Source organism: Erpetoichthys calabaricus, chromosome 8, assembly GCF_900747795.2.
Source record: "Erpetoichthys calabaricus chromosome 8, fErpCal1.3, whole genome shotgun sequence".
Lineage (NCBI taxonomy): Eukaryota > Metazoa > Chordata > Cladistia > Polypteriformes > Polypteridae > Erpetoichthys > Erpetoichthys calabaricus.
This window is the reverse complement of record NC_041401.2, coordinates 101,370,301-101,396,356: the sequence shown is the minus strand read 5'-3', so window position 1 is coordinate 101,396,356 and position 26,056 is coordinate 101,370,301. Positions and strand designations below refer to the sequence as shown.

Sequence of the window (26,056 nt, the reverse complement as noted above, 5' to 3'; positions counted from 1 at the left end):
ATTTTCCAGGCGTCCCTAGTGATATGCTAGTTAGGTTCAATGGGCTTCCCAAACTGGCTTTTTGTCAATGTGGGTGTGTCGGTGAGTGAAACTGTGGTGGTCTGGTGCTCCTCCAGGGTTGTCATCTGTCTGGCGCCCAGCACTGACAGAATAGGCTTTGGTTCACCGTGACACTTCAGCGGGCTAATGAGGTTTGTGAATGGTATATCCATCCATCCATCCATTTTCTAACCCTCTGAATCTGAACACAGGGTCACGGGGGTCTGTTGGAGCCAATCCCAGCCAACACAGGGCACAAGGCAGGAACCAATCCTGGGCAGGGTGCCAACCCACCGAAATGGTATATTATTATTACAATTATTATTATTATTATTATTATTATTATTATTATTATTATTATTATGTTTTCTAGCTCCGAATGCTGAATGCACGTCAACCTCTTACTTATTGGGTTAAGCCGATTATTCAAATGAGCAAACAACACACAGATAATTAGATAAAGCTAGCGGCAGGACAAGCTCTGCGCGCACCCACCATACTAGCACCACATTTTCCATCACGTGCCACGGGTGTTATTATTTCACAATTTGCATTTGCTGCACGCCACTCCATTACAACACCGACCCCAGTCACAGCTTCTTCTCCTGAATCGAAACAGAAAGTGGTCGTTTCCCTTTTATTCGTTTTATTTTGCAGTTTGAGGGTATTAAGCGGCACCTTCTGCAGCTGAATTTCGGAATGAGGGCACCCGGATTCTGCGGCAGCCTGGTGCTGCGTAAGTATGCGTACTAGCAGGGCGAGAAGCCCACCTGATCAAAGTCGGTTCGTCTGTCCGTCTCGGCTGAGTGGTGAGGCTTTTTAATTAAACGGATGGGACGCGGAATTGTGAGCTAACGTAACTGTTCTCATCGCGTGTTTGTGTCGTCGGTTTGGGAAGAGCGGATGGCAGTGTTAGGAGATGTAGCCCAAATCAATGCTCAAAAAATATAAATAAATAATTATAGTAAACGTAGTCGACCAAAAATGAGCTTGTGTAAAGATATAAAGTATCGGATTAAAAACTATATAAGTAATGTTTTCATTTAAAGCGGGTTAAATGTACGGAGTCAGTAAGAGTGCTGTTGACTCTCAACATTTTAAAAACGTACAGTATATCTTTTCAGTAAATGAAATCTACAGCTTTCAGTAAATCTGAAAAATAGTGAATAAACGCAGAATGAAGCATCAATTTCCGTATTTTCCCTGAATTTTACACAAATCAGTTTATAGATCTTTTCAAAACGCAACCTTCTGCATCTCGAATCAAACGAACTCTGTCTGCTGCCCTCTGCTGGTGTTCACTTTAACAGTTGGTTCACTTAATCGTATCTACTGTGACTGAATTAATAGTAGTTTGTCAGAGAGCCCCCATGGCTTAGTTAAATACTGCTGCTGCTGCTACTACTACTCAATAATAATAATAATAATAATAATAATGACAAAAGCTATTCATTTAAGAAAACAAAATCAGATGGTAGGCAGCACCGACTTCGTTTTTTGCTACTAGTGATGTTTTACGACTAAAGCAGACACTGGCATCTCAAACCAATACGAGCTTGATATCCACGTAGAGAATAAGCTGACAAGCTAGCTACACGAAACAGACGAAAGGCGAACACGGCTTTCCTAATAAGCACTCTAAACCCTGAGGCTGCGGACTCAAATTTCCCCGCTGACACTTTGTGACCCTGAGCAAGTCACTTCACTCTGCTGTGCTCCAATTGGAAAAACTAAAGAAAGGTAACCCGTTGAATGTCACATGTTGAAAGCCTCCCTGGATAAAGGCGTCAGCCAAATAATAATAATAAGAAGAGGCGTATGTGGAGTCCGAGCCGGTCAGTCCGTTAGTCGATACAGGCGGGCGCCATTGGTTCTTTAATGGCATTTTATAGATCTTTACTGGGCTGTGTGGTTCCTTCAGTAATTATTGCTTAGCAAAGCACAATTTCATTCTGGGAAGGGTTCTTTGCATATGAAGTTGGTTCTTCCTGCTTTGAAAATCTTTCTAATATGTAGGGAAAAGAGCTGAAATCTTTAATGCACAGTAGGCTATCTAGCAGGACATTAACAGTTTAAGAACACCTGGACTTAGCCTGTGGTATTGTGTGCTTCAAGAGTCATTTTTTTTAAATCGTGCGCCATTGGCATTTTACAAATCTGTTACCATCAATTCATGGTTATTTCTTGTTATGGATCTGAATAAATTAAGGTTCCTTGTGGAACTTTCATGTCATTTTGGAACCAAAATTGGTTCCCCTATGGCGGGGGTGTCCATCTCCAGTCCTGGACGGCCGCTGTGGCTGCAGGTTTTCATTCTAACAATTTTCTTAGTGACCTGTTTTTGCTGCTAATTAATTACTTTTCTTGTAATTTTAATTGACTTGCTATTTAAGACTCAACCCCCTTAATGGTTTCTTTTATTTGTTAACTACAAGTCAAAAAATAATGAACGGCAGAACAAGCTAACAAATGACCAGCTGTGTGTTAGATGGGAAAACTGTGGCTGATGGCTGAAAGTGACCATCCAAATCCACACAGCAAGGCGCCTGACGGCGCGGATTTGGCGCTGTTGCTTCGCAGCACTAGATGAAGTGAAGTTAATATGGTAATGGTAACGAGACAGAAATGTAACGGAGCAAAAACAATTTTTAGTTTACCAATTAAAAGTAAAAAGTGTCGTTTCCAAAAACTACTCTCAAAAGTACAACTTAGGCCTAAATGTACTGTACTTGAATAAAATCGATAACGGATCATGAGAAATGAGATACAGTCAACTTCCACTCCTTAGTTCCAAATCGTTGACGCGCAGATGTCAGTCGATATTTGCACGATCTGCCGTTAGTTACCGTTACCATTCGGGTTTTAAAGTGCTTTCTTCAGTATTAAAAGTTGGAGCCTGTATGAGACAAAGCTGGACAGGATGCCAGTTAATTACAGACAATACTGTACTTCTCATTTTACACGTAAAATCGTGGAATCAGTGAGAATTACAGAGAAATCCGCGTTCCAGCAGACGGGGTGTGCACTATAGAGCCAGTGGGCGGGCCAGTAACAGAACCCCGACGTCTGGTTTGCATCGAGTTCTGCAGGGCCGTTTCTGACTTATTTGGTACCCCAGGCCAGAGAATCTGTCCCTGCCACCCACCATTCGCACCACCATACACACACACACAATATGCTGCTAACACAGGTTAATCATGCACAGTAACAGTAAAAATCGATGGCAGCAGGGATGTTGGCCACTGTACTACCTGGAATTGTGACCAATACATCACCAGGTACAATGACATTATGAAGGAGATGGGGTGGAATGAAACGTTTAAGGCTATACCAGGCACAGTGCCTGTCTACCACACCCCCTCCTTCAAAATTTCAATACACCAATACACATTTTTGGGGGGGTTAACTGGCACTGTGCTTGTGTAGTGCTACATGTGTCCCTGGGTAATATGCCCCTGCAGTGTATGCAGTGATTAAATGTGGTGTAGTGGGCTACAGTGTCCCTGCTGCAGTGCCAGTGCTCCTGCCTCCAAGCCCTCCTCTCCTCAGACTCAGTCTCTCACCTTAGTACCTCCCGACCCGAGGAACAAGCCAAAGGCACGGCGGCGACGACAGGAGGAGGCTGCCTGGACTCAGTCAGTCACTGGAGTCTGGACCGCACCAGGGTCGGCAGTCACTCACCCTGCGCCGCCGCGCTTGAAGTGGAGGAGGAGGAGGGGCTTGAGACCCAGCTGTGTGTCCGTCCGGCAGGCAGCAAGTCACGTGGTAAGACCAGGGGTTGTGAGTCCTGACTCCTGGTCCTGGCAGCGGCTGCCTGCCGAAGTTGAAGCGGCTCTGCCTCACGGCGCACAGGTAGCATGCAGGCTGTACGTCACATGAGATATCTTGCACGCTGCCTGCACCAGTGTATGCAACAGCTCAGAGATTGCGCAGTGCATAGTGCGGAGAATGCAGGCACTGCTGATGCGCACAATATAAATATTTCTTTGTGCTCCCGTCCGGTTTGGACAATTTTTTCTAAACAAAATAAAGATAGGAATCCCTGAAGGGGGCTGCAGTAATGCTCCCTGAACACTAGAGGGAGGCCTAAACCCTTGCCTGACCAGCCTATGCCCCGAAACGGCCCTGGAGTTCTGTTATTTGTTACGAGGTAATCAAGATCGTGACTGGTGTTCTCTTTCTTTCTTCGCAGTGACTCTCTCATTTGCATATTTTGGAACTCTTGAAGGTAAGGTCAGGCATTCAGCTTTGTTCAAAGTGCTGTTATATATATATATATATATAAATCATTTCACGTGTTTTAAATTTAATTTCTTACTCAGAGATGTCACCCCCTCTTTACCCAACTGGTTTCCTTGCTTATTGTAGTTGGTAATTCAATTGATTTTATTCATATATAGCACTCTTCTCCGAAAACCAGTGTCCTTAATTGTCCTTCTTTCCACATCCCTAAATACATAATATGTTAAGTTAATTAGCAATTCCAAATTGGCCCCGTGTGAGTTTGTGTTTTTTCTAATTTGATTTTATATTTCTCAGATTTGTTTTCACATAAGTATATTAGTTGTGACTTGTCTCTGAAGTTTCGTTTTGGTTTTGTGTGTTTTAATTTGTTTTTGCACGCCACACTTTAGGGCCACCATAGAAAACTGGCTAAGTCATAATAACACAAATAATAAAAAAATAAATACATTTGAGATGACATTTAACCAAGTAAGCACATTTGAGTGCTTTGAGAAGAAAACACAGTCAGGCACAGGAAGAATGTACTGTATAAACCCCTCATTGGTAATGACTGAAAATGAATGCGGGTTCCCCTAATATTAGCTGGCAGACTGTTACAGAGTTGGGCTGATTAAATGCTCTGCTATACTCATTTTATTTCTTCAGAGAATTTTAAGGACTCCATATTCAGAACACAAGGAGTACTGGCACAATTTAAAACATCTCACTTAATGTATCTAGTTTGGGCTTGCAGTGGGACATTTCCCATGTGAGGGATGGCCGGGATCATCACCCAGCCAGGACACCTTTTTAATGGAAGGACAGGAGGAGATGGCTTATGAAGGGCACTATCTCCCCTGAGCTGCTATTTGGCAGATCCCCTGGGGTGCAATGGTGCCTTGGATTCCCACAGGGCTGTATTTCAATTGGTATTTGTTGGCTCAGCCTTGTTGGATTCCAGAGGTGCTGCCAGGGGGTTCTGCAGGAACTGCGTTGCCCTTTTATATAAGGCTCCCTCCTTACACCAAAGTACTTCTGGGCCACAATTATGAGACACCAGAAGTACTCCCAGGATACTGAATATAAGAAGCCACCTGCCTTTACTTAGAGAGCCAGAATCGGGAGGAGGAGGACTAAGCTTGCCTGAGGAGGAGTGGCGACAAAAGGACAGACAGACAGACAGACAGACAGACAGACAGACAGACAGACAGACAGACAGACAGACAGACAGAGAGAAGACAAAGTGCTGTATTGTTGCTGTTGTTTGTTGTAGTGTGGACTGTGCTTGTGCTTGGTGGGAAGCGTTTCCCACAGTTGACTAAACATGTGTGTTGCTGCACTTGTGCCTAGTGTGTGTTGTGTTGGGTGTTGAGGAGCTGGTGTGCTCCCTGGTGGTCACACCTATTCCAGCAGCAGGAGGAGGAAAGCCTGGATGGCCACCAAGGAACTTTCATGCATGCACTAAATCATACTGGGTGAAAGTTCACATCAAATAAAAACCCAACATGCAAGTCTTTGAGATGTTGTGTTAAAAAGTTAATAGATAAGGAATGGAGCAAAAACATGACAACTCAGTTTCCCATGCATTTAACTTTATTTTGCTATATTTTCCCAGGAAGTCCAGCCAAAGCTGTGCTCAGCATCGAGACCATGTGGAGTACAGTCCTGACCGGAGACAAAATTGTCCTGAAATGTACAATTAAAAATGGAAATGCTCCGTGGATGTTCTTATTATATAAAGATGGAGAGCTTGTTAACAGAGTTTACACTGTTGGCCAGAACTCCATCACCTACACCATTCATTCTGCCTCTTTGCTCCACACTGGTGTGTATGTGTGCCAAGGTAACAACAGCAAACCTTCATTGCGCAGTGCACCTGTGAGGATACAAGTGGTCAGTGAGTAACATAATTCAAATGTTTCTTCTCTTTGGTGGCACAGCTTCTGGTTTTCATACCAGCTGGGGCTAGTGTGTTGACGTCTTGAATCAATGATGATGGCTACTTCCTTTACTTTGTTTCAGGTGGGTGGGTGATCCTGCAGACACAATCTCAGCATCTTATTGTAAAAGACAATATGACCATGAAGTGTCACGTCCACAGCCGCCCAACTCAAGTTCGATTTTATAAGGATAAAGAATTAATCCGTATCCAGAAAAAACCTGAGTTTACATTGACCAATGTCACGGAGAGAGATTCTGGCACCTACTCATGCAGGGTTACATGGGGAAATCCATGGATGTGGAACTCTGCTCAGTCTTTACCAGTTCATATCACAGTAACTGGTGAGTTGAAAATTCCTGTAATTTATGTCAGTTTGTATTATGCATACTGAAAGAGAAGTAGCAAGATGAGGAAAACAGTTGCATTTACTCTATACATTCTGATTCTTAAAAAGTTCATCCAGTATTTTATCTAGATATGGTAGAGGCATGAGGCCTGCAAGAAGCACTGCTGCTTCATGGATGCAGTATCCTAAGTTTAATTCCTGTGCTTAGTTATTGTCTATATGGCATTTTGTCCGTGTACTCCAGTTTTCTTTCCACATCCCTAAAGACATAATATGTTAAGTTAATCAGCAATTCCAAATTGGCCCCGTGTGAGTGCTGGTGTGGGCGTGTGCTTGCACTTTTTGGGACTATTTCCCATTATACACCAAATGCTGTCAGGATAGGATGTCCCCCCTTATATTATGATGATTACACCCTATGTTAATTGGTAAACAAATTGAATGGCCAGATGGATGTACGATTATGATCAAAATCAAATAGGGAAGTGAGAATTGAAGATATATTATGTAGATGGGTGTAAAATTGGATAAAACACAGGAAGCCAGGGGGCTTGGTGACAGGAACCTTATCAAAATTAGGAGATGTTAAAAGTGGTGTCTGTCATAGGTCAGTGTTGGAAGTGCTACTCTTTTAAATATGATCTTGATAAGAATATTAACAACAAGCAGGCTAAGTATGAAGTGGAATGGCAGATAGTCTAGAATCAGCCAAATCCTTGCAGACTGTGCCTGGACCGATGTGTGGAACAACAACAGCATTTATTTATATAGCACACTTTTTTTTTTTATTTTAATTTTATTGTAATCATTCCATACAAATTGATCAATTTTTACGAAAAATAGGATTGAAAACAAATCGAACCCCACCCCTGAGAAAGAGATCATGGCCAACGCAGTAATACTTAAGGCTTATAAACATACCTAAATTGATGAGTTTAAAAGGGCAATAGAGATGAATGGAGAAGAAAAAGAAATGCGGAGAGAATTACTTCTTCTTATTCTAAAATATTATTGATTAGATTCTGCCAGGTTTTGAAAAAGTTCTGTACAGATCCTCTAACTGAGAATGACATTTTTTCCAATTTCAAATAGTATAAAACATCGGTTTCCCACTGACTTAAAAAAGGAGAGTTAGGATTCTTCCAATTTAGCAAAATAAGTCTGCGTGCCAAAAGTGTAGTGAAGGCAATCACAGTTTGTTTGTCCTTCTCCACTTTAAACCCATCTGGAAGAACACCAAACACAGCTGTTAATGGGTTAGGAGGGATTGTGACACCAAGGCTATCTGAAAGGTACTTAAAAATTTTGGTCCAGAATGATGTTAATTTGGTGCAGGCCCAAAACATGTGACCCAGTGAGGCTGGGACTTGATTGCAGCGTTCACAGGTTGGATCTTGCCCTGGAAACATTTTGGACAGTTTTAAGCAAGACAGATGTGTTTGATATATAATTTTGAGTTGAATAATTGTATGCTTTGCGCATATGGAGCTCAAGTGAATTCTCTGCATTGCTACTTTTCACTTCCTTTCTGATATATTGATTAAGAGATATTTTTCCCATTGTCCTCTTGGAACTTTAAAAGGGAGGGACTGTAAAATAATTTTATATATTGCAGAAATGATGTCTAAGTCTTCAAAATTGAGCAATATCTTTTCCAGCATGGTGGAGGGTGCGAGATGAGGAAAATCGGGCAGGTTCTGTTTAACAAAGTTCCTAATTTGAAGATAGTGAAAGAAATGTGTAGCTGGAAAGTTACATTTGGAATGTAATTATTCATAGGATCCAAAGATATTGTCTATATAAAGATCTCTAAGCAATTTAATCCCAAATCTTTTCCAGATATTAAAAACTGCATATGTTTGTGAGGGTTGAAAGAGGTGGTTCTCTTGCAGAGGTGACACAGATAAAAGATTCTCCATCTTAAAATACTTTCTACATTGGTTCCATGTTCTGAGTGAGTGAAGCATAATTGGGTTATTAGTATATTGGCAATAACGTGCATTTATTGGGGCACAAAGCAGGTAGTATAAAGAAGTACTGCAGGATTTTACTTTCTATCGCAGACCAAGCCTGTGTATGTTCATCTATTTGTGTCCATGTCCAGGTTTTTATAGCTTGTATGTTTGCTGCCCAGTAATAAAACTGAAAGTTAGGTAGAGCCATGCCACCTTCTGCCTTAGGTCTTTGAAGGGTTGCTCTTTGGATACGTGGATGTTTTGAGTTCCAAATAAATGAGGTTATGGTTGGAACCAATTGCTTAAAAATGATTTATTGATGTATATTGGAATGGTTTGAAATAAAAAAAGAAGCTTAGGAAGGATATTCATCTTAACAACGTTATTTGTTCCAGCTAGAGTGAGATAAAGGGTTGACCATCTATACAATTCTGGCTTAATTTTTTCCATACAGACGGCAAAATTTTGTTGATAAAGAGCTTTATGTTTACTTGTGATATTTACCCCTAAGTATTTAAACTGATCTGCAATGGTAAAAGGTAGGGTGTCCAATCTAATATTATATGCTTGAGAATTCACTGGAAAGAGTATACTTTTATTCAGATTAATTCTGAGGCCAGAGATCTTTTGAAATTCTGTAAGTGCTGTTAAGACTGCAGGCACAATATTTTCTGGGTCTGATATATACAGTACCATATCATCTGCATACTGTATAGAGAAATTTTCTGATCCAGTCCTTCTCTTATAATCCCCTTTATCTGATAAGCATTTTGACAGTGAACTGCCAGTGGTTCAATGGCAATTGCAAACAGCAGTGGTGACAAGGGGAATCCTTGTCTGGTACCACGTTCTAGTTTAAAGTAGTCTGAACAAATGATAATACAAACTGAAGCTTCTGGTTTGTATACAGTAGTTTGATCCATGCACAAATGTTCGGGCCAAACCCAAACCTCTCTAATGTAGTGAAAAGGTAGTTCCATTCAATCATGTCAAATGCTTTTTCTGCATCCAATGATAATAATATCTCTGGGGTGTTTGACTTTGCTGGTGAATATATTACATTAAAGAGGCGTCGAAGATTGGAAGATAAGTGTCGGCCTTTAATAAATTCAGTTTGATCTTGTGATATTACCAAAGGCAGCACTTTTATCCATCCTTCTAGCTATGATTTTTGAGAGTATCTTAACATCATTATTCAGAAGTGAAATTGGTCTGTATGATGCACATTGTAACAAGTCCTTATTTTGTTTAGGAAAGACGGTGATTAATGCTTGACGAAAAGTTTGAGGTAGAATTTGATTGTCTCTAGCGTCTGTAAATGTTGCTAATAAGATGGGAGCTAGCTGAGGGGAGAATTTCTTATAAAATTCTACAGGGTAGCCATCGGGGCCTGCTGCTTTCCCGCTCTGAGGTGACTTTATAGCATCTAGCAATTCTGATAGCGCCAGAGGTTTATCCAGTTCCTCAGCACTAAAAGTATCTATTTGTGGTATCTGTAATGTATCCAGAAATGCATTAGATTGTGTGTTGTCTTCTTTAAACTCAGTAGAATAGAAGGATTTATAGTAGTCTCTAAATGTGTGCATTATATTTTTATGGTCAATGATTTCATCTCCATTCGTGTTGGTGATTACTATATAGCACACTTTCATACAAATGATGTAGCTCAAAGTGCTTTACAAGATGAAGAAAGAAAAAAGAAAAATATAAAATAAAGATTAGGCAATACTAAGTAACAAAGAATAAAGTAAGGTCTGATGGCCAGGAGGACAGAAAGAACAAAAAATAAACTCTAGAGAGCTAGAGAAAAAAAAATTTGCAGGGGTTCCAAGGCCACGAGACCACCCAGCCTCCACTGGGCATTCTATCTAAGATAAATAATCTAGTGGATGATGAGGTTTACTGTAACTAAATGTAAAGTATTACACATAAGAATTAGAAATGCTAAGTTTGAATAAACAATGGGAGATTTGAAACTTGAAAGTTCACCTAATGAGATGGACAACCTTCTAAATCCAGACATGTAGAGTACAAGTCAAAGGGGTCATGATTAAGCTTTATAACGCACTTGTAATATCTCATCTGGAGTACTGTGTACAGTTTTGGTCTACATTAAAAAAAAGAAACAGCCAGCCTAGAGAAAGTCCAGAAAAGAAGTAGTAGGCCGATTCCAGGATGAAGAGACATAAGATATGAGGAAAAACTGGTGATGTACTTCTTCAGTTTATATCAACACAAATTAAGAGGGGACATGGTGGGTCTCAGCTGTTACTTTACATTGTGTTCTTCAATAAGAATGTAAGCTCCTAAAGGGTAAATTTTAAACAAATGTAACAATGTTTTTCTTCACACAGAATCATAGACACAAGGAATAAATTACCAAGTAGTGTGATAGAGAGCAGGACCATGAAAATTTGACTCAGTGCTATTTCTGAGAAATTAAGTGAATAGGATTAGCAGGTTTTGTTGGGCTGTTGTCATCAAATTTGTTCTAATTATCTAAAAAACTAAGGCAATATAAATCCTAACTTGGGAGATGAACTAGAATTTGATCCATCAATGATATGGTGTAAATGCTGTTTGTTATGACTCCTAAACACACGCCACAAATGCAAGAGGTAAAATACAGTGATAGAAATGAATCTATCCATTCATCTGTGAAGACTTGATGAATATAGTAAGAAGTCAAGCAAAATGACACCTTTTATTGGCTAAACTAAAAAGACTACAATATGCAAGCTTTCAAGGCAACTCAGGCACCCCTTTCTTCAGACAAGATGTAGTCATCTTGTAATGTAATCATTTTGCCTGAAGAAGGAGCCTGAGTTGCCTCCAGACCTTGCATATTGTAATCTTTTTAGTTTAGACAATAAAAGGTGTCATTTTGCTTGACTTCTCATGCATCCATAATGGCTAACACGGTACAACACCCTAGTACTAAAGATAGTTAAAAAAATACTATCTTCAGTCTTTTTTGCTCTAGTTCTATGAAAGAAGCTCAGAACAGGTGCATTTGTGAGTGTGGAAATAAATCACGAGAGTGACCTCATAGTACTGGGAGCTTTATGGATCATTGGGGTGTGGGGTGGTGCATCCAGTAACGTATGATCCAAATCAACCATGATGCAAATGTGCCTAAAAGTTCTCAAGTCATGCTGTGCCTTTTTATGTGCCCTCAAGTGTTAAACACTTGATTTTTGATTCACTTATAAGTACTGCTTAGTCTACTTGTTTGAAATGCACACTTTTTAGCATGTCAGCAGAAACGGTAAAGAATTGTACTGGCCAGTTTTTTTAGTGAATAACCATGCTATTTGCTCTTGCTTTGTATATTTTGTGTAAATGTCCCCATCTTATCTGTTATACCATTCTAAAACCTGTTGAATCTAATTCAGGGCCACAGGAGGGTGAGGACTACCTTGGCAGGGCTTGGCACACCAAAAGAACCAACCCTGGAGAGCGTACTAGTCCATTTCAGTGCCCTTTCCTACACATCCCCATATTGAGCTAATTTGGAGTCACAATTTATTCTAACATGAACGTGTTTGGGATTGTGGGAGATTAACTTAAGTACCAATACAAACATTAGGGGGAACTATAAACTCCATATGGATAACATACAGGCATGGGATGGAAGCCCAGAATGCTCTATCCATGAAGTAGCACTGCTTACCAGTCCACTGCCCCATGCCGCTATTATCTATATAAATAGAATACTAATGTCTGTCTGTCACACACATAGTTGTGAACTAATGGGGCTAGAAACTTGGTCTTGTCCTTAATTGAAAGCTTATTACCTCATGCAGTCTGGAAATTCATAAAAATGTAGGTAACATCCACCTGGAAGACAGAAAAGTTTATTGTAATTAAAGCCCGGTCCCCGCAAGCCCATCTATTGATAATGCCCCTGGACACTAGTATTCATAATCAAGTGTAAGTTTTAACCTTTGTAAACAAGAGGTGGAAAGTTTACTGTTGTTTATACTGTATCTTGCCTTTCATAGCATTTGTTTATCACTGTAGGTCCACACGTTTCACACTTTTCTATTTAAAATGCTATTGGACATAAGAGTTTAGAGATGTGGGAGGAGCACCTGAAGGAAACACCACATGAACATGGGGAGCACATACCAGCTCTACTTAGGTAACTACAGGGCAAAGGATTTAAATCCAGGGCACTAGATCCTTTAGATAGCAACACTAAACACTATGCCACCCTGCTGCCCACTTATGCTTACTGATTGGCCTTATGCTCTTAATTGTTGAAGCTGAATTGATGTCTGATGTTTGGGCAAGGTGGAGTGGATACCTGCCCATTCTTTCTGTTGTTGTGTTTTTATTTTGTGAAAAGTAAGAGAGTGCAACCAGAGATCTTGTTCCTTTACTAGTCTGGATCAACAACAACAACATTTATTTCTATAGCACATTTTCATACAAATAATGTAACTCAAAGTGCTTTACATGATGAAGTAAGAGAAAAAAGACAAAGTAAGAATTAAAATAAGAGGACACTAATTAACATAGAATAAGAGTAAGGTCCAATGGCCAGGGAGGACAGAAAAAAAAAAAAAAAAAAAACTCCAGACGGCTGGAGAAAAAATAAAATCTGCAGGGGTCCCAGACCATGAGACCGCCCAGCCCCCTCTAGCCATTCTACCTAACATAAATGATCAGTCCTCATTGCATTCAGGGTTTTCATGGAAGGACTTGATGATGACGGTCACATGGACTTCTGGCCTTTAATCCATCAATGTTATCAATGTTATCAATCCAACATGTTATCTTTGCAGAGAGTTTGGTTTGACGTTCATTTGGCACTCCAGTTCTCTCCCAGATTGACTCCCGAGGACCTCATGAGGTTTTCCTTTGTGAAAAAGCCAAAAAACAGTTTTGGAAAAAGGCAAAAGGAAATCTGTTTATTGGCTTTTATGTCAGTCGGATGTATACTTTATGGTGCATCTTTCTTACATTTGCATTATTTTACAGTACATTATTGCTCTTGCTGCAACTTCTTTATCTTTGGGTTGTTATAGTAGATGACTATATCTTTCAGATAAGATAATATTTAGATAACTGTGTGGTCAGCAGTGGAAGGGTCATATTAGAGGATTGCAGAAAAGCACAGACCAGTCTAATGGTGAATTTTCACTTTTTCAGATCTCTTCACAGATCCTATACTTGTTGTCCGTTCCTCCAAGCCTGTGACTGTGGGAGACACCTTGAGTCTCTGGTGCCTCACAGAGAGGTCTGTATTTGAGCCAATGGTGACGCTGCGATACTACTTCCTGAAAGACGGAAATTTACTGAGCACAGCCACTTCCAGAAATGTATATACTGTAGAGAATGTCACGGTCGAAGATGCTGGAAGGTATACCTGCCAAGTGGGAGCAGAAAGGTTTGGCAACCTAAAAGCCAGCAGTGCTGTCCTCATCAATGTGACAGATGGTAAGAGGGGTGTTTTCAGGGCCAATAATCACTTGTAGTGTTTGATGAAAAACAGCATCAGCCTTGGGAATTTCAGGGATGGTTACAAAGTGTAGTTTGATTACTATTACTTGAGATTCTTGTGATGTTAATAACGCTTTACACAAATGTGTAAATTATAGTTCATTAGTAGGTTTGATAGGCAACGTGGTAGTTAGAGTGGCTAGTGCTGCTGCCTCATGGATCCAGGGCCAAGGGTTGTTAGTTTCAGGACTGGTCAAAGTCTATGTGGAGTTTACATGTCTCAAAGGTGTGCAGCCAATGGGCGTATAAGCTGTGCAATGGGATGACACCATCTCCAGGGTTATTTGCCACCTTGCTGTCAGTGCCACCTAGATGGTTTTAGACATTCTTCACCGCTGAATTGTATAAAGCAGGTATGAGAATGAATGAATGTTGATAACGGAGTTAATAAAAATGGCTAGTGAGATAACAGAAGTGAGCTTTTCAGGAGAGGCCCGAAGATCATGACCCTATATAACTCTTTTTTTTTTTTTTTTGCTTAGAGAGGAGCTGCTTTATCTAAAGGTGGTGCAGTGAAATCCAGCATTCTGGGTTTTAAATCCTGTGTGGATTTTGCATGTTTTCTCTTACATCCCTAGAAACATGCAGGTTAGGTTGATTGGGAATTCTTATGTTCTTAAGGCCTGTCCTGACCACCTTTGTGCTATCCTATGTCACATGTTCCTAAAGAGAGAGAGGTTGGGAGCATGCAGGCCCACCACATAACGAACCATCTGGAATTTGGACCCAAGTGCAGCCGTGCAAAGGCTGACACCTCAACAGCACACTGGAACAATATAAGATTTTTTTAGGGTGGCTGGAGTGCCAATCCTGCCACCAACTCCCAAGTTTTCCCTTGGACGTTGGAGGACCACTTTGCAGGGCTGGATGCAGGTTAAGGACTGAGCAATTGCAGGTTAAGGGCCTTGTTTAAGGGCACAATGTAGTAGAGTCACTTCTGGCATTTATGGGATTCGAACCGGAAGCTGGTGCAGATCCTTAACCTCAGAGCCACAACTCTGCCCCTAAAGCTCCAGAAACTGCAGCTGTTGTAGACAACATCCTGCATAGCTAGAGTTCCAAACAATGCAGATGCCTTTTCAGCTGATAGGCCAGTGCCACATACGTCACACATTTGAAGACCTTTGAGAGGCCGGTCCTGGACTTTGAGTTGTCTTGTGCAGACCACCTAGACCCACTGGAGGTAGTAGTGAAGGAAAGAATTAAAACAGAACTGAGTGTCATTATGAACAATGCTGCACATCCTCTCACTGACCCACTAACACTGAGGACTTTCAGCAAATGAATTATTAAGCAGAAGTGTGCTAAGAAACACTACTGGGGCTCCTTTACACAAACAGCAATATGCAGAATGCCTCACTGTGACTGCGACTGCCAAGGCAGAAGTTTTCTTTCTTTTTAGTCATTCTGGTGTGATTGTGTGTATGTATGTCTATATATCTCTCTATTATAAAAAAAAATCTTGGAAGGAGACGAGACATGATCGTCTCAGAGACACTTTCACGTCCCATGAGATGACAAGAGCTTATGAAAAGAGATTTGGAAAAGTCCTGCGTGGTTTTGTCAGACACATTTCTTGTAGAGAGAAAGAAATGATATTCATTCACGGGCAGTTATACATTGTGTTGTCATGATGTAATTCCAAACACGGAATCAAAATTCAATGCGATATTGATGAAAAGTTAAAAGAGATTGAATATATTGACATACTGTAGGTGATATGACAGAAGTGCGCAGCGCGAAATGCAGATCACGTGGCACGGCAGCAGCAGCAAGCCAGCAGCTGATCGAGCAAAGAGGAGGTAAAAAAAAACCAAAACTGTATTTGTTTCCCATTGTAGCACTGTTTAAGAGGGGGTGTCGGAGCAGCGATCGCGTTTCCTTGGGGTGCGTTCAGACCCCCTCTTCACAACGCAAGTGGCAGAGATGTGAAGTGGCTGGCGCGTAGCGCAGGCCGGGGAGGGGTTGCCAAGCCATGCAAGCAGGGGGCGAACCCCCTAGTGTCTATATATATACAGTATATATATATATATATATATATATATATGGTTGAAAATAGTTTACTGTCAAATAAATGCAAAGAGTACACGACACGTGTTTCGCCCTCATTCTGGGCTCATCAGGTGTACACACTCCACTGCACTCCCTTTCGGGAATCGAACCTCAGACGTCAGCACCAGAGGCGATGCCCCTAACGTTGCGCCACGGCGTGTGGTTCGTTTATTTGACAGCATGTAGATCGGGGTAATTACATTCACGGCATTCGTAGTCTGTGTCACAATCTGATTGTATGGGTGGTTACCTACCAGGTAATGCTTGTGGTTGGCCAGCAATCTGCTAACATCCGCCACGGTGCCCTCAGTTTGTGAGGAGCAGATCATAGAATGGTTGAAAATAGTTTACTGTCAAATAAATGCAAAGAGTACACGACACGTGTTTAATCTGCTCCTCACAAACTGAGGGCACCGTGGCGGATGTTAGCAGATTGCCTATATAGGGCGGCACGGTGGCGCAGTGGGTAGCGCTGCTGCCTCGCAGTTGGGAGATCTGGGGACCTGGGTTCGATTCCCAGGTCCTCCCTGCGTGGAGTTTGCATGTTCTCCCCGTGTCTGCGTGGGTTTCCTCCGGGCGCTCCGGTTTCCTCCCACAGTCCAAAGACATGCAGGTTAGGTGGATTGGTGATTCTAAATTGGCCCTAGTGTGTGTTTGTGTGTGTCCTGCGGTGGTTTGGCACCCTGCCCAGGATTGTTTCCTGCCTTGTGCCCTGTGTTGGCTGGGATTGGCTCCAGCAGACCCCCGTGACCCTGTGTTCGGATTCAGCGGGTTGGAAAATGGATGGATGGATATATATATATATATTTATTTATTTATTTAGTGAGCTTCTATAAAACACCAGTTTCCCTTGTTGACAAATACAGTTCTATTAATCTAAATATGTCTTAGTGTAAGAGTGTGGATGCGTTGGCCCCGCAGCACCACATCTTCAGCTGTTTTGTGCCTGAGTGCTACTAGAATTGGCTCCGTGACTGTGAATTGGTTTAAGCAAGTTTAAGAATGTTCTGCTAGAGTATTTGTTTAAAGCTTTTTCCATCTGAAACTTTTAGTTATCTGCAAGGTGATCAACATTAATTTAGGTTTGATTATTTAGAATATTAATATATATTGTGATATTCTTTATTACAGAGCTTCCTCTTTATTACAAAGGAATGTGTCTCTTTTGCTATAAAATCACAACACTGTTCTCTCTCTCTTATTATACTAAACACTCAATTCTACCGCAAATTAAACTTTCACATGCCCCGGGCTTTCACTTTAAAAGCAGGCCTGTCTTCAATATTTTGAATTTTTATGACCCTGTTGCCAGCTGCTACCCCAGCTGGAGTACTAGCATGGCTTGGAATGTGCTTTTCTGAGATGCGGATTAAAAAGCCTCTAGGCCTCAGCTCAACTAGACCTTCCCCACAGAGCTCTTTGTAGTATGGGTAAAACCTCACAGGCCTCAAGCCCCCACCCAGCTTTGTCTGACAGTTATTCATTTCCACAAATAAATTGTTATTGCTGTCTGACAACGTTTTCATTTCTATAGACCTCTCTACATCATTTCTTTTACAGTAAATTAAAAAACACATGTATCACATAGAAAAAAAACTGTAGAATGAGCTGACCAAACACTCAGAAGTGAACACAACTAAGTTTTAGGATTGAACCTTTACAGTGGAAAGCAGCAATGAACACTCCATGGCAATCCAACGTCAACACAGCCACATTAGCACACTGTCTATGATGTGTACTGTACATCAGCCTGTCAGCACTCTAACCTAATGACTGGTGAGACCCTCTGACAGCTAGCAAGGGTACACATGGGATACCAGCTTGTAGTTAGTCCTGCAAAAAGGTACTCCAGAATTACCCATTTAAGAGAAATGGATATAGGACTTAGAAAGAAGCCATTTCTATTTCCCCAAGGTGTCGGGTAACAGCAGGCAAGCCCCACTTATGCTAAGCAGAGGCTGACACCTTACAGCAGAGTTCAGGTAGCTTGAAAGCTTTAATGAGAATTTGTACCTTTAAATAAAGACTCAATGGAACCAGGAAACGCCAGCATCAACCATAGCTAATTGTCTTCAGGACTTTGCATCGAAATAACACTTGCAAGAATTTTGGGTACAATGTACAGTGACCGCGACGTCCCCAGCTCGTGCACAGCATATGATTTGGGGTCACATAATCATCTTGATTGTGATGGCTACCTAGGTCACCTTAAAATATGGAAAGATACTCTTGTACAGCAGGAACATGTCTCTGCAGAGAATTGAGCAGACACATTGTTCAAATTTTGATAAAGATTTCCAACTTCTTGCAACATATCTAAAGAGTCAGCAACAACAACATTCATTTCTATAGGACATTTTCTCACAACGGATGTACCTCAAAGTGTCAATGAAGGAGTAACATGCAAAGAAAAACAAATTAAATTTAGATAAGAATAATAATGAATACATAGTATAGTAAAGATAAATAAATAATGCACATTTACATAAGAAAAATATATAATTAAGAGAAGTACAGTACTTAGAACTATTTTTTTTAAGTTTATAAATGACAGTCTGATGATAAGGTCAGATGGTAAGGGTGGAAAGAAAAAAAAAATAAAACTCCAGTTAATGTGGAGGAAAAAAAACACAAACTCTGTAGGGATTTCAGGACAAAATACAATACAATTTCTTTTTGTATAGCCCAAAATCACACAAGGAGTGCCGCAATGGGCTTTAACAGGCCCTGCGTTTTAACAGCCCCCAAGTCTTGACTCTCTAGCTCTTAATTGTTTTTTTTTTAGTCTTTGTTTTAGAAGGGTTGATGCAGTGTTGTATATGTATGTATCTTCGTCAATCTTAATATTTATAAATCATGTTAAAGTCACAGACTAGCATTATTCCCTCTCCTTGCAACTCTATCATAAAACATGGCCAGCTTTCCAAGCAAATTTCCTATTGTGTGTCCCAGTGATCTCGGAAGCTGTAGCCTTTGTGTACACAGTCTGTGGGAAAGCATCAGATACAAAGTTACAACATTAGGAAAGGACAGAAGGATTAATACTATACATACTGCACATTATATCTATATATTAGTTCAAAAATGAACAGTACAGTGGCACAGAGGTTAACATTACTGGCTCAGCGATCTAACATTCTGGGTTTAAATCCCAGGCCTGGACATTATTCATGTGGAGTTTTCACATTCTCTGTGTGTCTGTGTAGGTTTCCCTCCACGTACTTCAATTTTCTTTTCACGTTCCCAAAGAATTCCTTGTTAGGCAAATTACCAATTCTAAATTAGCTCTGTGTAAGTGCGTGTCAGTGTTTCTGTAAATGGCCCCTCTGATGGACTGGTGGTGCTCTGTCCAGAGCTCGCTTTCACCCAGTAGTGCCAGGATAGGTTACAGCCTACCTACCATTGTATGGGTTTCAGTGTCAAAGATTGGATCTGGGATAGGCTCCAACCTATAAATACCTGGGAGTACAGCTGGATGATAAACTGGACTGGACTGCCAATACTGATGCTCTGTGCAAGAGAGGACAGAGCCGACTATACTTCCTTAGAAGGCTGGCGTCCTTCAACATCTGCAATAAGATGCTGCAGATGTTCTATCAGACAGTTGTGGTGAGCGCCCTCTTCTATGCAGTGGTGTGCTGGGGAGGCAGCATAAAGAAGAGGGACGCCTCACTCCTGGACAAACTGGTGAGGAAGGCAGGCTCTATTGTAGGCATGGAGCTGGACAGTTTGACATCCATGGCAGAGCGAAGGGCGCTGAGCAGGCTCCTGTCAATCATGGAGAATCCACTGCATCCACTGAACAGTATCATCTCCAGACAGAGAAGCAGCTTCAGCGACAGACTGCTGTCAATGTCCTGCTCCACTGACAGACTGAGGAGATCGTTCCTCTCCCACACTATGCGACTCTTCAGTCCCACCCAACCATTGGGGGGGGGGACGGGTGCAGGGGTAAACGTTAACATTATACAAAGTTATTGTCTGTTATACATGCATTTTTATCACTCTTTAATTTAATATTGTTTTTTATCAGTATGCTGTTGCTGGAGTATGTGAGTTTCCCCTTTGGATTAATAAAGTTTCTATCTATCTATCTATCTATCTATCTATCTATCTATCTATCTATCTATCTATCTATCTATCTATCTATCTACTCCAGCTCTTAGAAGAATAAGAAATTTGAAATTAAGGACACACAAACACAAAAACAGACAGAGAATCTATCCAACATACACTACAGATTTCAAGACTTACATTCAAAACTTGAAGTTAATTTTTTTTTTCATAAAAATAGGAAGAAAGTAATAAACACAGTAATGAAGTCTCTAACTGAAGCAATAATCCGATTTTGCTAAACCCACTACATGGTTAAGGTGAGCCACAGCCTATCCTAGGTACAATGATATTAGTAATTCCAGCCATCCAGTTTTAGAGCTTGCTGAACTGATTTATATAGTCACACAAAACCAGGTTCCATGCCTGCCAGAACAACAATACAGTGATCATCATTTTTATCCATTAATATTTGAGTCACCTGCAGGTCCTCACACATTTGGGCCCAATTTAAAGACACCTATTAACCAAACTTACACATCCTTCAGAGAGAATATCAAGACTACAAAATGAAAAACCTATGCAGCCTCAGGGACAATGTACAAACTCCATACAAGCAGTGTCTGGGCTGAGGTTCAAAGCCAGTGTTCTGAAGCTATGAGGCCGCAGCGCTACCAACTGATTTGGATTAATAAAGTTTCTATCTATCTATCTATCTATCTATCTATCTATCTATCTATCTATCTATCTATCTATCTATCTATCTATCTATCTATCTATCTATCTATCTATCTATCTATCTATCTATCTATCTATCTAACATACTGTAACTCTAAAATGGAATGACCAGGTTCAGAAAAAGGTTGGATGGACTGAGGTTGAAGCATATGCACTGATAAAGCGTGTTGATGAACCACTTCAGGTTCTCAGTTTAGGACCCGAGTGCAGCTGTGCAGTGGGTGACACCTCACACCACGCTAGTTCGAATGGATGGATATCTATAAAATAAGAGTTCATGAACTATGAAATGCTTGCTGTATGTTGGTGAGAACATGGTACCATGCTGTTTATATCTAATAATATGTTAGCTGTCCCCCACGGCTCCACCCGCATAGTAGTGAAATAGGACAAACTTTAAAAATAAATTAAAAAAATTTTTAATTTGTATTGAGAAGAATTTACATCGATAGCTTTCGTATCCGATATACAATATCTTGATATACAATATTTTGGGTTTTGCTATCAGGGGGAGGACATATAGGTTTCTTGGGGAAGTAACCCGGGAGAAAGTGACGTAAAGCTGACCATGTGAGAAGCATGGTGAGCTAAGATCAACTACTGCCAACTTGAGAGTCTGCCCCTGGGCCTTGTTAATTGACATTGCAAAGCAAACATTCACCAGGAACTGTAATCTCTTGAATTGAAAGGGCGATTAGAGGAATGAGAGGGATTTAAACCCTCTTGCCAATGCCACATCAGACCAACATAGTGTAACTGCAGACTGCAGTATCTATGACGTCAGTCATGTAACACCCATCGTTACAATATGGTTAAGATTAGGGATGTAGGAGGGTTATCTGACTCAAAGGGCATTTTGTGACTGACGTTGTGGACATTACCTGATGTATGTCATACATATTCCAACCTCCAGCTAGACCCTTCTCTATCAGACCACCTTGAATGGAGGCTGGCGAATGAGTGAGGAGGGCCCCGCTCGCTCCCCCCCTCGGCCCGCAGCCTTTCTCTCTCGGATTTACACAAATAAATCGGTCCTGCAAATGAACTATGATACTTAGCGCGGTGAGAGATGCATCAAGCATATTATAGAAAAACAAGATCTAAATCCGTTAAGCAGTTCTCTCATGAAAAGCAGGCAGCCATACAGACAGACAGACGTTGGATAATATATATCTACTCTATATATATAAAATCCAAAGCATAAAAGTGCAACGATTTTATGTGACTTTTTATGTCACTTTTTTGTCACGCTTTAAATCGGGCTTATTTTAAAACCTACATATATATGTTTTGTATCATTCTTTTCATAATTTATCGAACTTTAATGTTGTTAGATTTTCAGATTCTTATTCTGTTTTTAAATTCTAAACTAAAAAAACTAAAAAATATCAAGAAGTCACGTCCCATGTGACAAGACTTTGTGCCAAGAGATTTAACCACGCTAGGGGCCGGAAATAAAAGACAAAGAGTAAGACAGCTGCTGTACAGGCTTTTAAATGTTTGAAGCACCACACGAGATGCAGATCACATGGCACAGCAGTAGCAGCAAGCCAGCAGCTGATCAAACAAAGAGAAGGTAAAAAAAAACTAGTTGTTTCCCATTGTATCACCGTTTAGGAGGGGGTTTCTGAGGAGTGACCACATCTCCTTGGGGTGCGTTCTGCCCCCCTCTTCACAACGTGAGCAGCAGAGACGCAAAGTGGCTGTGGTATAGTGCAGGCCAGGGGGGTTGGCAAGCAAAGTAAGCAGGGGGTGAACCCCCTACTATATATATATATTCCCAATACCTTATTATTATTATTATATATGAGCAGTATAATCCATTCATCAGTATCCCTTCTGGATCTATTTACTCAAGTTAGTGGGGAGCTGAAAATGATTCCACCACCCTCAGGCATGAAACAAGACACTCGTGTACTCGCCTATCCTCAGTCTTAGCAGACCAAATTATAAGTGCAGATGGACAAGACATGCATGCCTTTGGGTTATGGAAGAAAGTGGACATGCTTAAAGCACTGGGTGAATATTCCGACATCACACACAGTGGAAATGTGGTCTGAGATGGCCAGAAATGACTGTGAACATAAACTTTAACTTGGACCTAAACTGAACTGAGGTCCCTGCAGCTGTGAGGCAGGGCGCAATAAAGTGCATCACTTTGAGTATTTTGTGTATTAGAAAAGATAAACTGATGGAAAGTTTTAAGCTTTGTGGTGTGAAAGAGCCTCCCTAACCACTTCCACAACTGTCTTAATTATAGCACAATTAACATGATTCTTTTCTCTTTTTCTGTTTTGTTTTAGATGCAATTCAAAGAACAGAGAACCTGAAAAATGTAGTTGCACCTACACTAGGAGGAAGATTATTTTATTCAATCCCTTTGCCCACCACAAAAGATGAAAGTACTACTCAGATAAAAAATGAAAATATGACTGATGATTTTGCTTCTGCTGCAGGTCCTTTTGATCCAATCTTAGCAGAAACGTCTGATGACTTTGAAGAGAACATACCGCTTTATCCAAGTTCTGTCAAACAAACTCCTTCATCTTAGTCTGCTAGAATGCATTTAGAAGACTTCACTTACTAACGGGAGACACTGAGCCTTCATAATCATTAATACTCACAACTAACAGTCCTACCAGAATGGCAGTACAATTTTGGAGTGCATACTATAAAAATGAAATAAAAACATGGAGAGCAGTAGCCAAACCGTATCAATTTCTAAAAACATACGCTTTCCCAACCAGGCATCATACAAGTGATTTGGGCAGCAAAATACGGATTTGTCAATCTAAATAAAATGATAGCAATTTACACTTCTAGAACAATCCCACGGCTCAGTACTGTTTACTGCAAATAATGCCAGTCATATAGCTTACCGAACACTGCCATGCAGCATACAAAAAGTGTCTGCACAGATGGGCATGTGAGGGTGTTCTTTGAGGTCCGTTCTATTCTAACATCAGCTGGGCTCGAGCTTCTTCAGCAATATTTAAAAAAAAAATGGAAACCTTGGCTTCTGGAAATATTGTTCAGTATATGTGTGACTGCAGACCAACTGAATTTTTAAAATATATCTCTGTCCTGCCTCCTGAGTGTAAACTGATTTTCTGTTACCTTTCATAACAGATGTCCAAGCTTTAGGAATCTCCCAGTAATTCTGTCTAAGGTTACATTTGTTAACAACACCTTTGCAGATGTTCAGGGTCTTCCAAAATCATACTAGATCCTGATGTGCTAGCACATTTTCAAAGTCACATCCAGACATAAACTTTTTTTAAACTTGTCTGCCTTATTAGCCTTGACCTGAATAGATGTACTTCACATTAATGAAATAAAGCACAAGAAATAATGTTTAATAAATGGAGTAAAAATATGGGACCGATGGGCAAATCATTTTCTCAAACAGCGACGCCTGCCAACATCAAAGTGTAGATCATACAGTCACACATGCCCTAAACTGCTCTGTCCCCTTTAGTGGTCATGTAAAGGATTGAAATGGCTGCTGCAGATGTTTCTTTGGTTTAGCACCATGTCACAGGTTGTTCCCCCCGACCGTGAAACTTGCCGAGTTATCCTAATGGAGGTAGGTTCACTACTTCTGGTCTCTCCTGTGTTTTCATAATAAACTAAGAATTAATGCTTTTTTGCTTAAATCTTTGAATGTTATTCATTAACTTCTAAATCTTCAGTGTCACTGCTAGTACTGGGTGTTTCAGTGCTATAACAGAGGAACAAGCAACACAGTCTGTGTCCTTTTCTGAACAGTAATTAGTGTCATCACAAAAAAAAAAGTATTCCCTGGGAGAATGTTTTATTGTATCAGTAAGTAAAAAAGAAAATATAAAGAAATTATGTCTTCTATATTATGTGCAGGAATACAGTATGTCACATTGAGGCCTGCACCATATTGAAGTTGGGTTACTTCTTTCCTCCTAGAGATTCATTTAAACACCTAGTTTGGCTCGGGCTGCACTAACTTTTCTATATTTTAAATAAAAAAAAAGTTGAAATTTTGATTGCTGCAAGGATTAGTACTATTTCCATACAGCTTCAGGAGCCTGAATTTCAAACATTGCCCTAACCTGTATAATTGAAAACAACCTTAACAAACAAAGGAAGAATAATTAGGGTGGCACAGTGTCCTGCATATGAACCTCACGCCCAGTGTGTGTGGGCTTTGCATGTTCTCCCCATGCCTCTTTGTTGAAAATGTTATTTTATGTTAAATTACGTTTGCGGAAAAACAGAGGATGTGAATGCTCCTTCTTGTCTTCTTCCAAATATACTGCCAGGATAGGCTTACGCTCCTGCTAACCCTGAATTTGATCAATGTTATGTTATAAAATAGATGACTAAATGAAGAAGATCCTTCCTCCACAATTGATTTCTGTCTGCTTCGTGATGCCACCAAAATGGACTATAACTCCCTGCCACTCTGAACTGGATTAAACAAACTTCATGAATGGTTGCAATTGGGAGGGAGCTGCGGTCTATTCCACCAACGACAGGCAGAAGCCATGAGTGTGCCTGTGATGGCCTTGCGCTCTGTCCCAGAGCTGCTGAGTCTTTGGCTCCCCATGACTCTATTATTTGACATATGCAAGTAGATATGTGTGACTGTAGAAATAGACAAGGAAATACATGTCAACCAATAACACCAGAAAGATTTTAATTAATGTTAGAAAACAGATTCAGATTAAAAAATTGCAAACATAAGCAGCTACATTTGGTGCCCACAGAACCACTGGTTTAAAATGTGGCAGCAGCTGCATAAGACAAGGCGTCAACTAGGCCTTAAATAAGGCTCCTTGGATGAGCCAATGACTCCCATTTCCAGAGATAATGTAGTGTAGGATTCAGTGTGTCAGTCCATGGTTGTGCTGGTGTAGAGCTAGAGACAAAAGGGTGTAAAGCTAACAAGTGCTGTGATATCTTTTCTTAATGTGAGTGTTAGATTAGCAATGAAGAAGACGAGAACCATATGTCTGCTGACTACCACCAAACTGACACTTCAAATCTGTCAGGAGCCTGAAATTAAACATTAAAGTGAAGTGCAGAGATCTATAAAAACTCCATAATAAGACTTAAGGTCAACTTCCATTCCAGGCTTTGTTCCCATCGTACGCTCCAGCCATTCTATGATGCTGAACTAAAAGAAGTGTATGGACAAATTAATCTTATAGGTTTCAATCATCT

At 40.6% G+C, this 26,056-nt stretch overlaps 1 protein-coding gene across 1 annotated transcript; it reads left to right on the top strand.

Moving 5' to 3' along the window:
* The first annotated feature begins 607 nt into the window (after positions 1 to 607).
* Positions 608 to 24,233, top strand: LOC114655887 (high affinity immunoglobulin gamma Fc receptor I-like). Its single transcript, XM_028807175.2, has 6 exons — positions 608 to 775; positions 4,232 to 4,267; positions 5,879 to 6,160; positions 6,286 to 6,546; positions 13,664 to 13,951; positions 23,161 to 24,233. The coding sequence occupies exons 1-6, from the start codon at positions 739 to 741 to the stop codon at positions 23,406 to 23,408; spliced, it is 1,152 nt and encodes a 383-aa protein (XP_028663008.2). The 5' UTR covers positions 608 to 738; the 3' UTR covers positions 23,409 to 24,233.
* The last annotated feature ends 1,823 nt before the right edge of the window (positions 24,234 to 26,056 follow it).

Coding starts and splice junctions, on each gene's coding strand:
- LOC114655887 (XM_028807175.2), top strand. CDS start 739: ATGAGGGCACCCGGATTCTGCGGCAGCCTGGTGCTGC. Junction 776..4,231: donor CTGCGGCAGCCTGGTGCTGC/GTAAGTATGCGT, acceptor CTTTCTTCGCAG/TGACTCTCTCATTTGCATAT. Junction 13,952..23,160: donor CCTCATCAATGTGACAGATG/GTAAGAGGGGTG, acceptor GTTTTGTTTTAG/ATGCAATTCAAAGAACAGAG.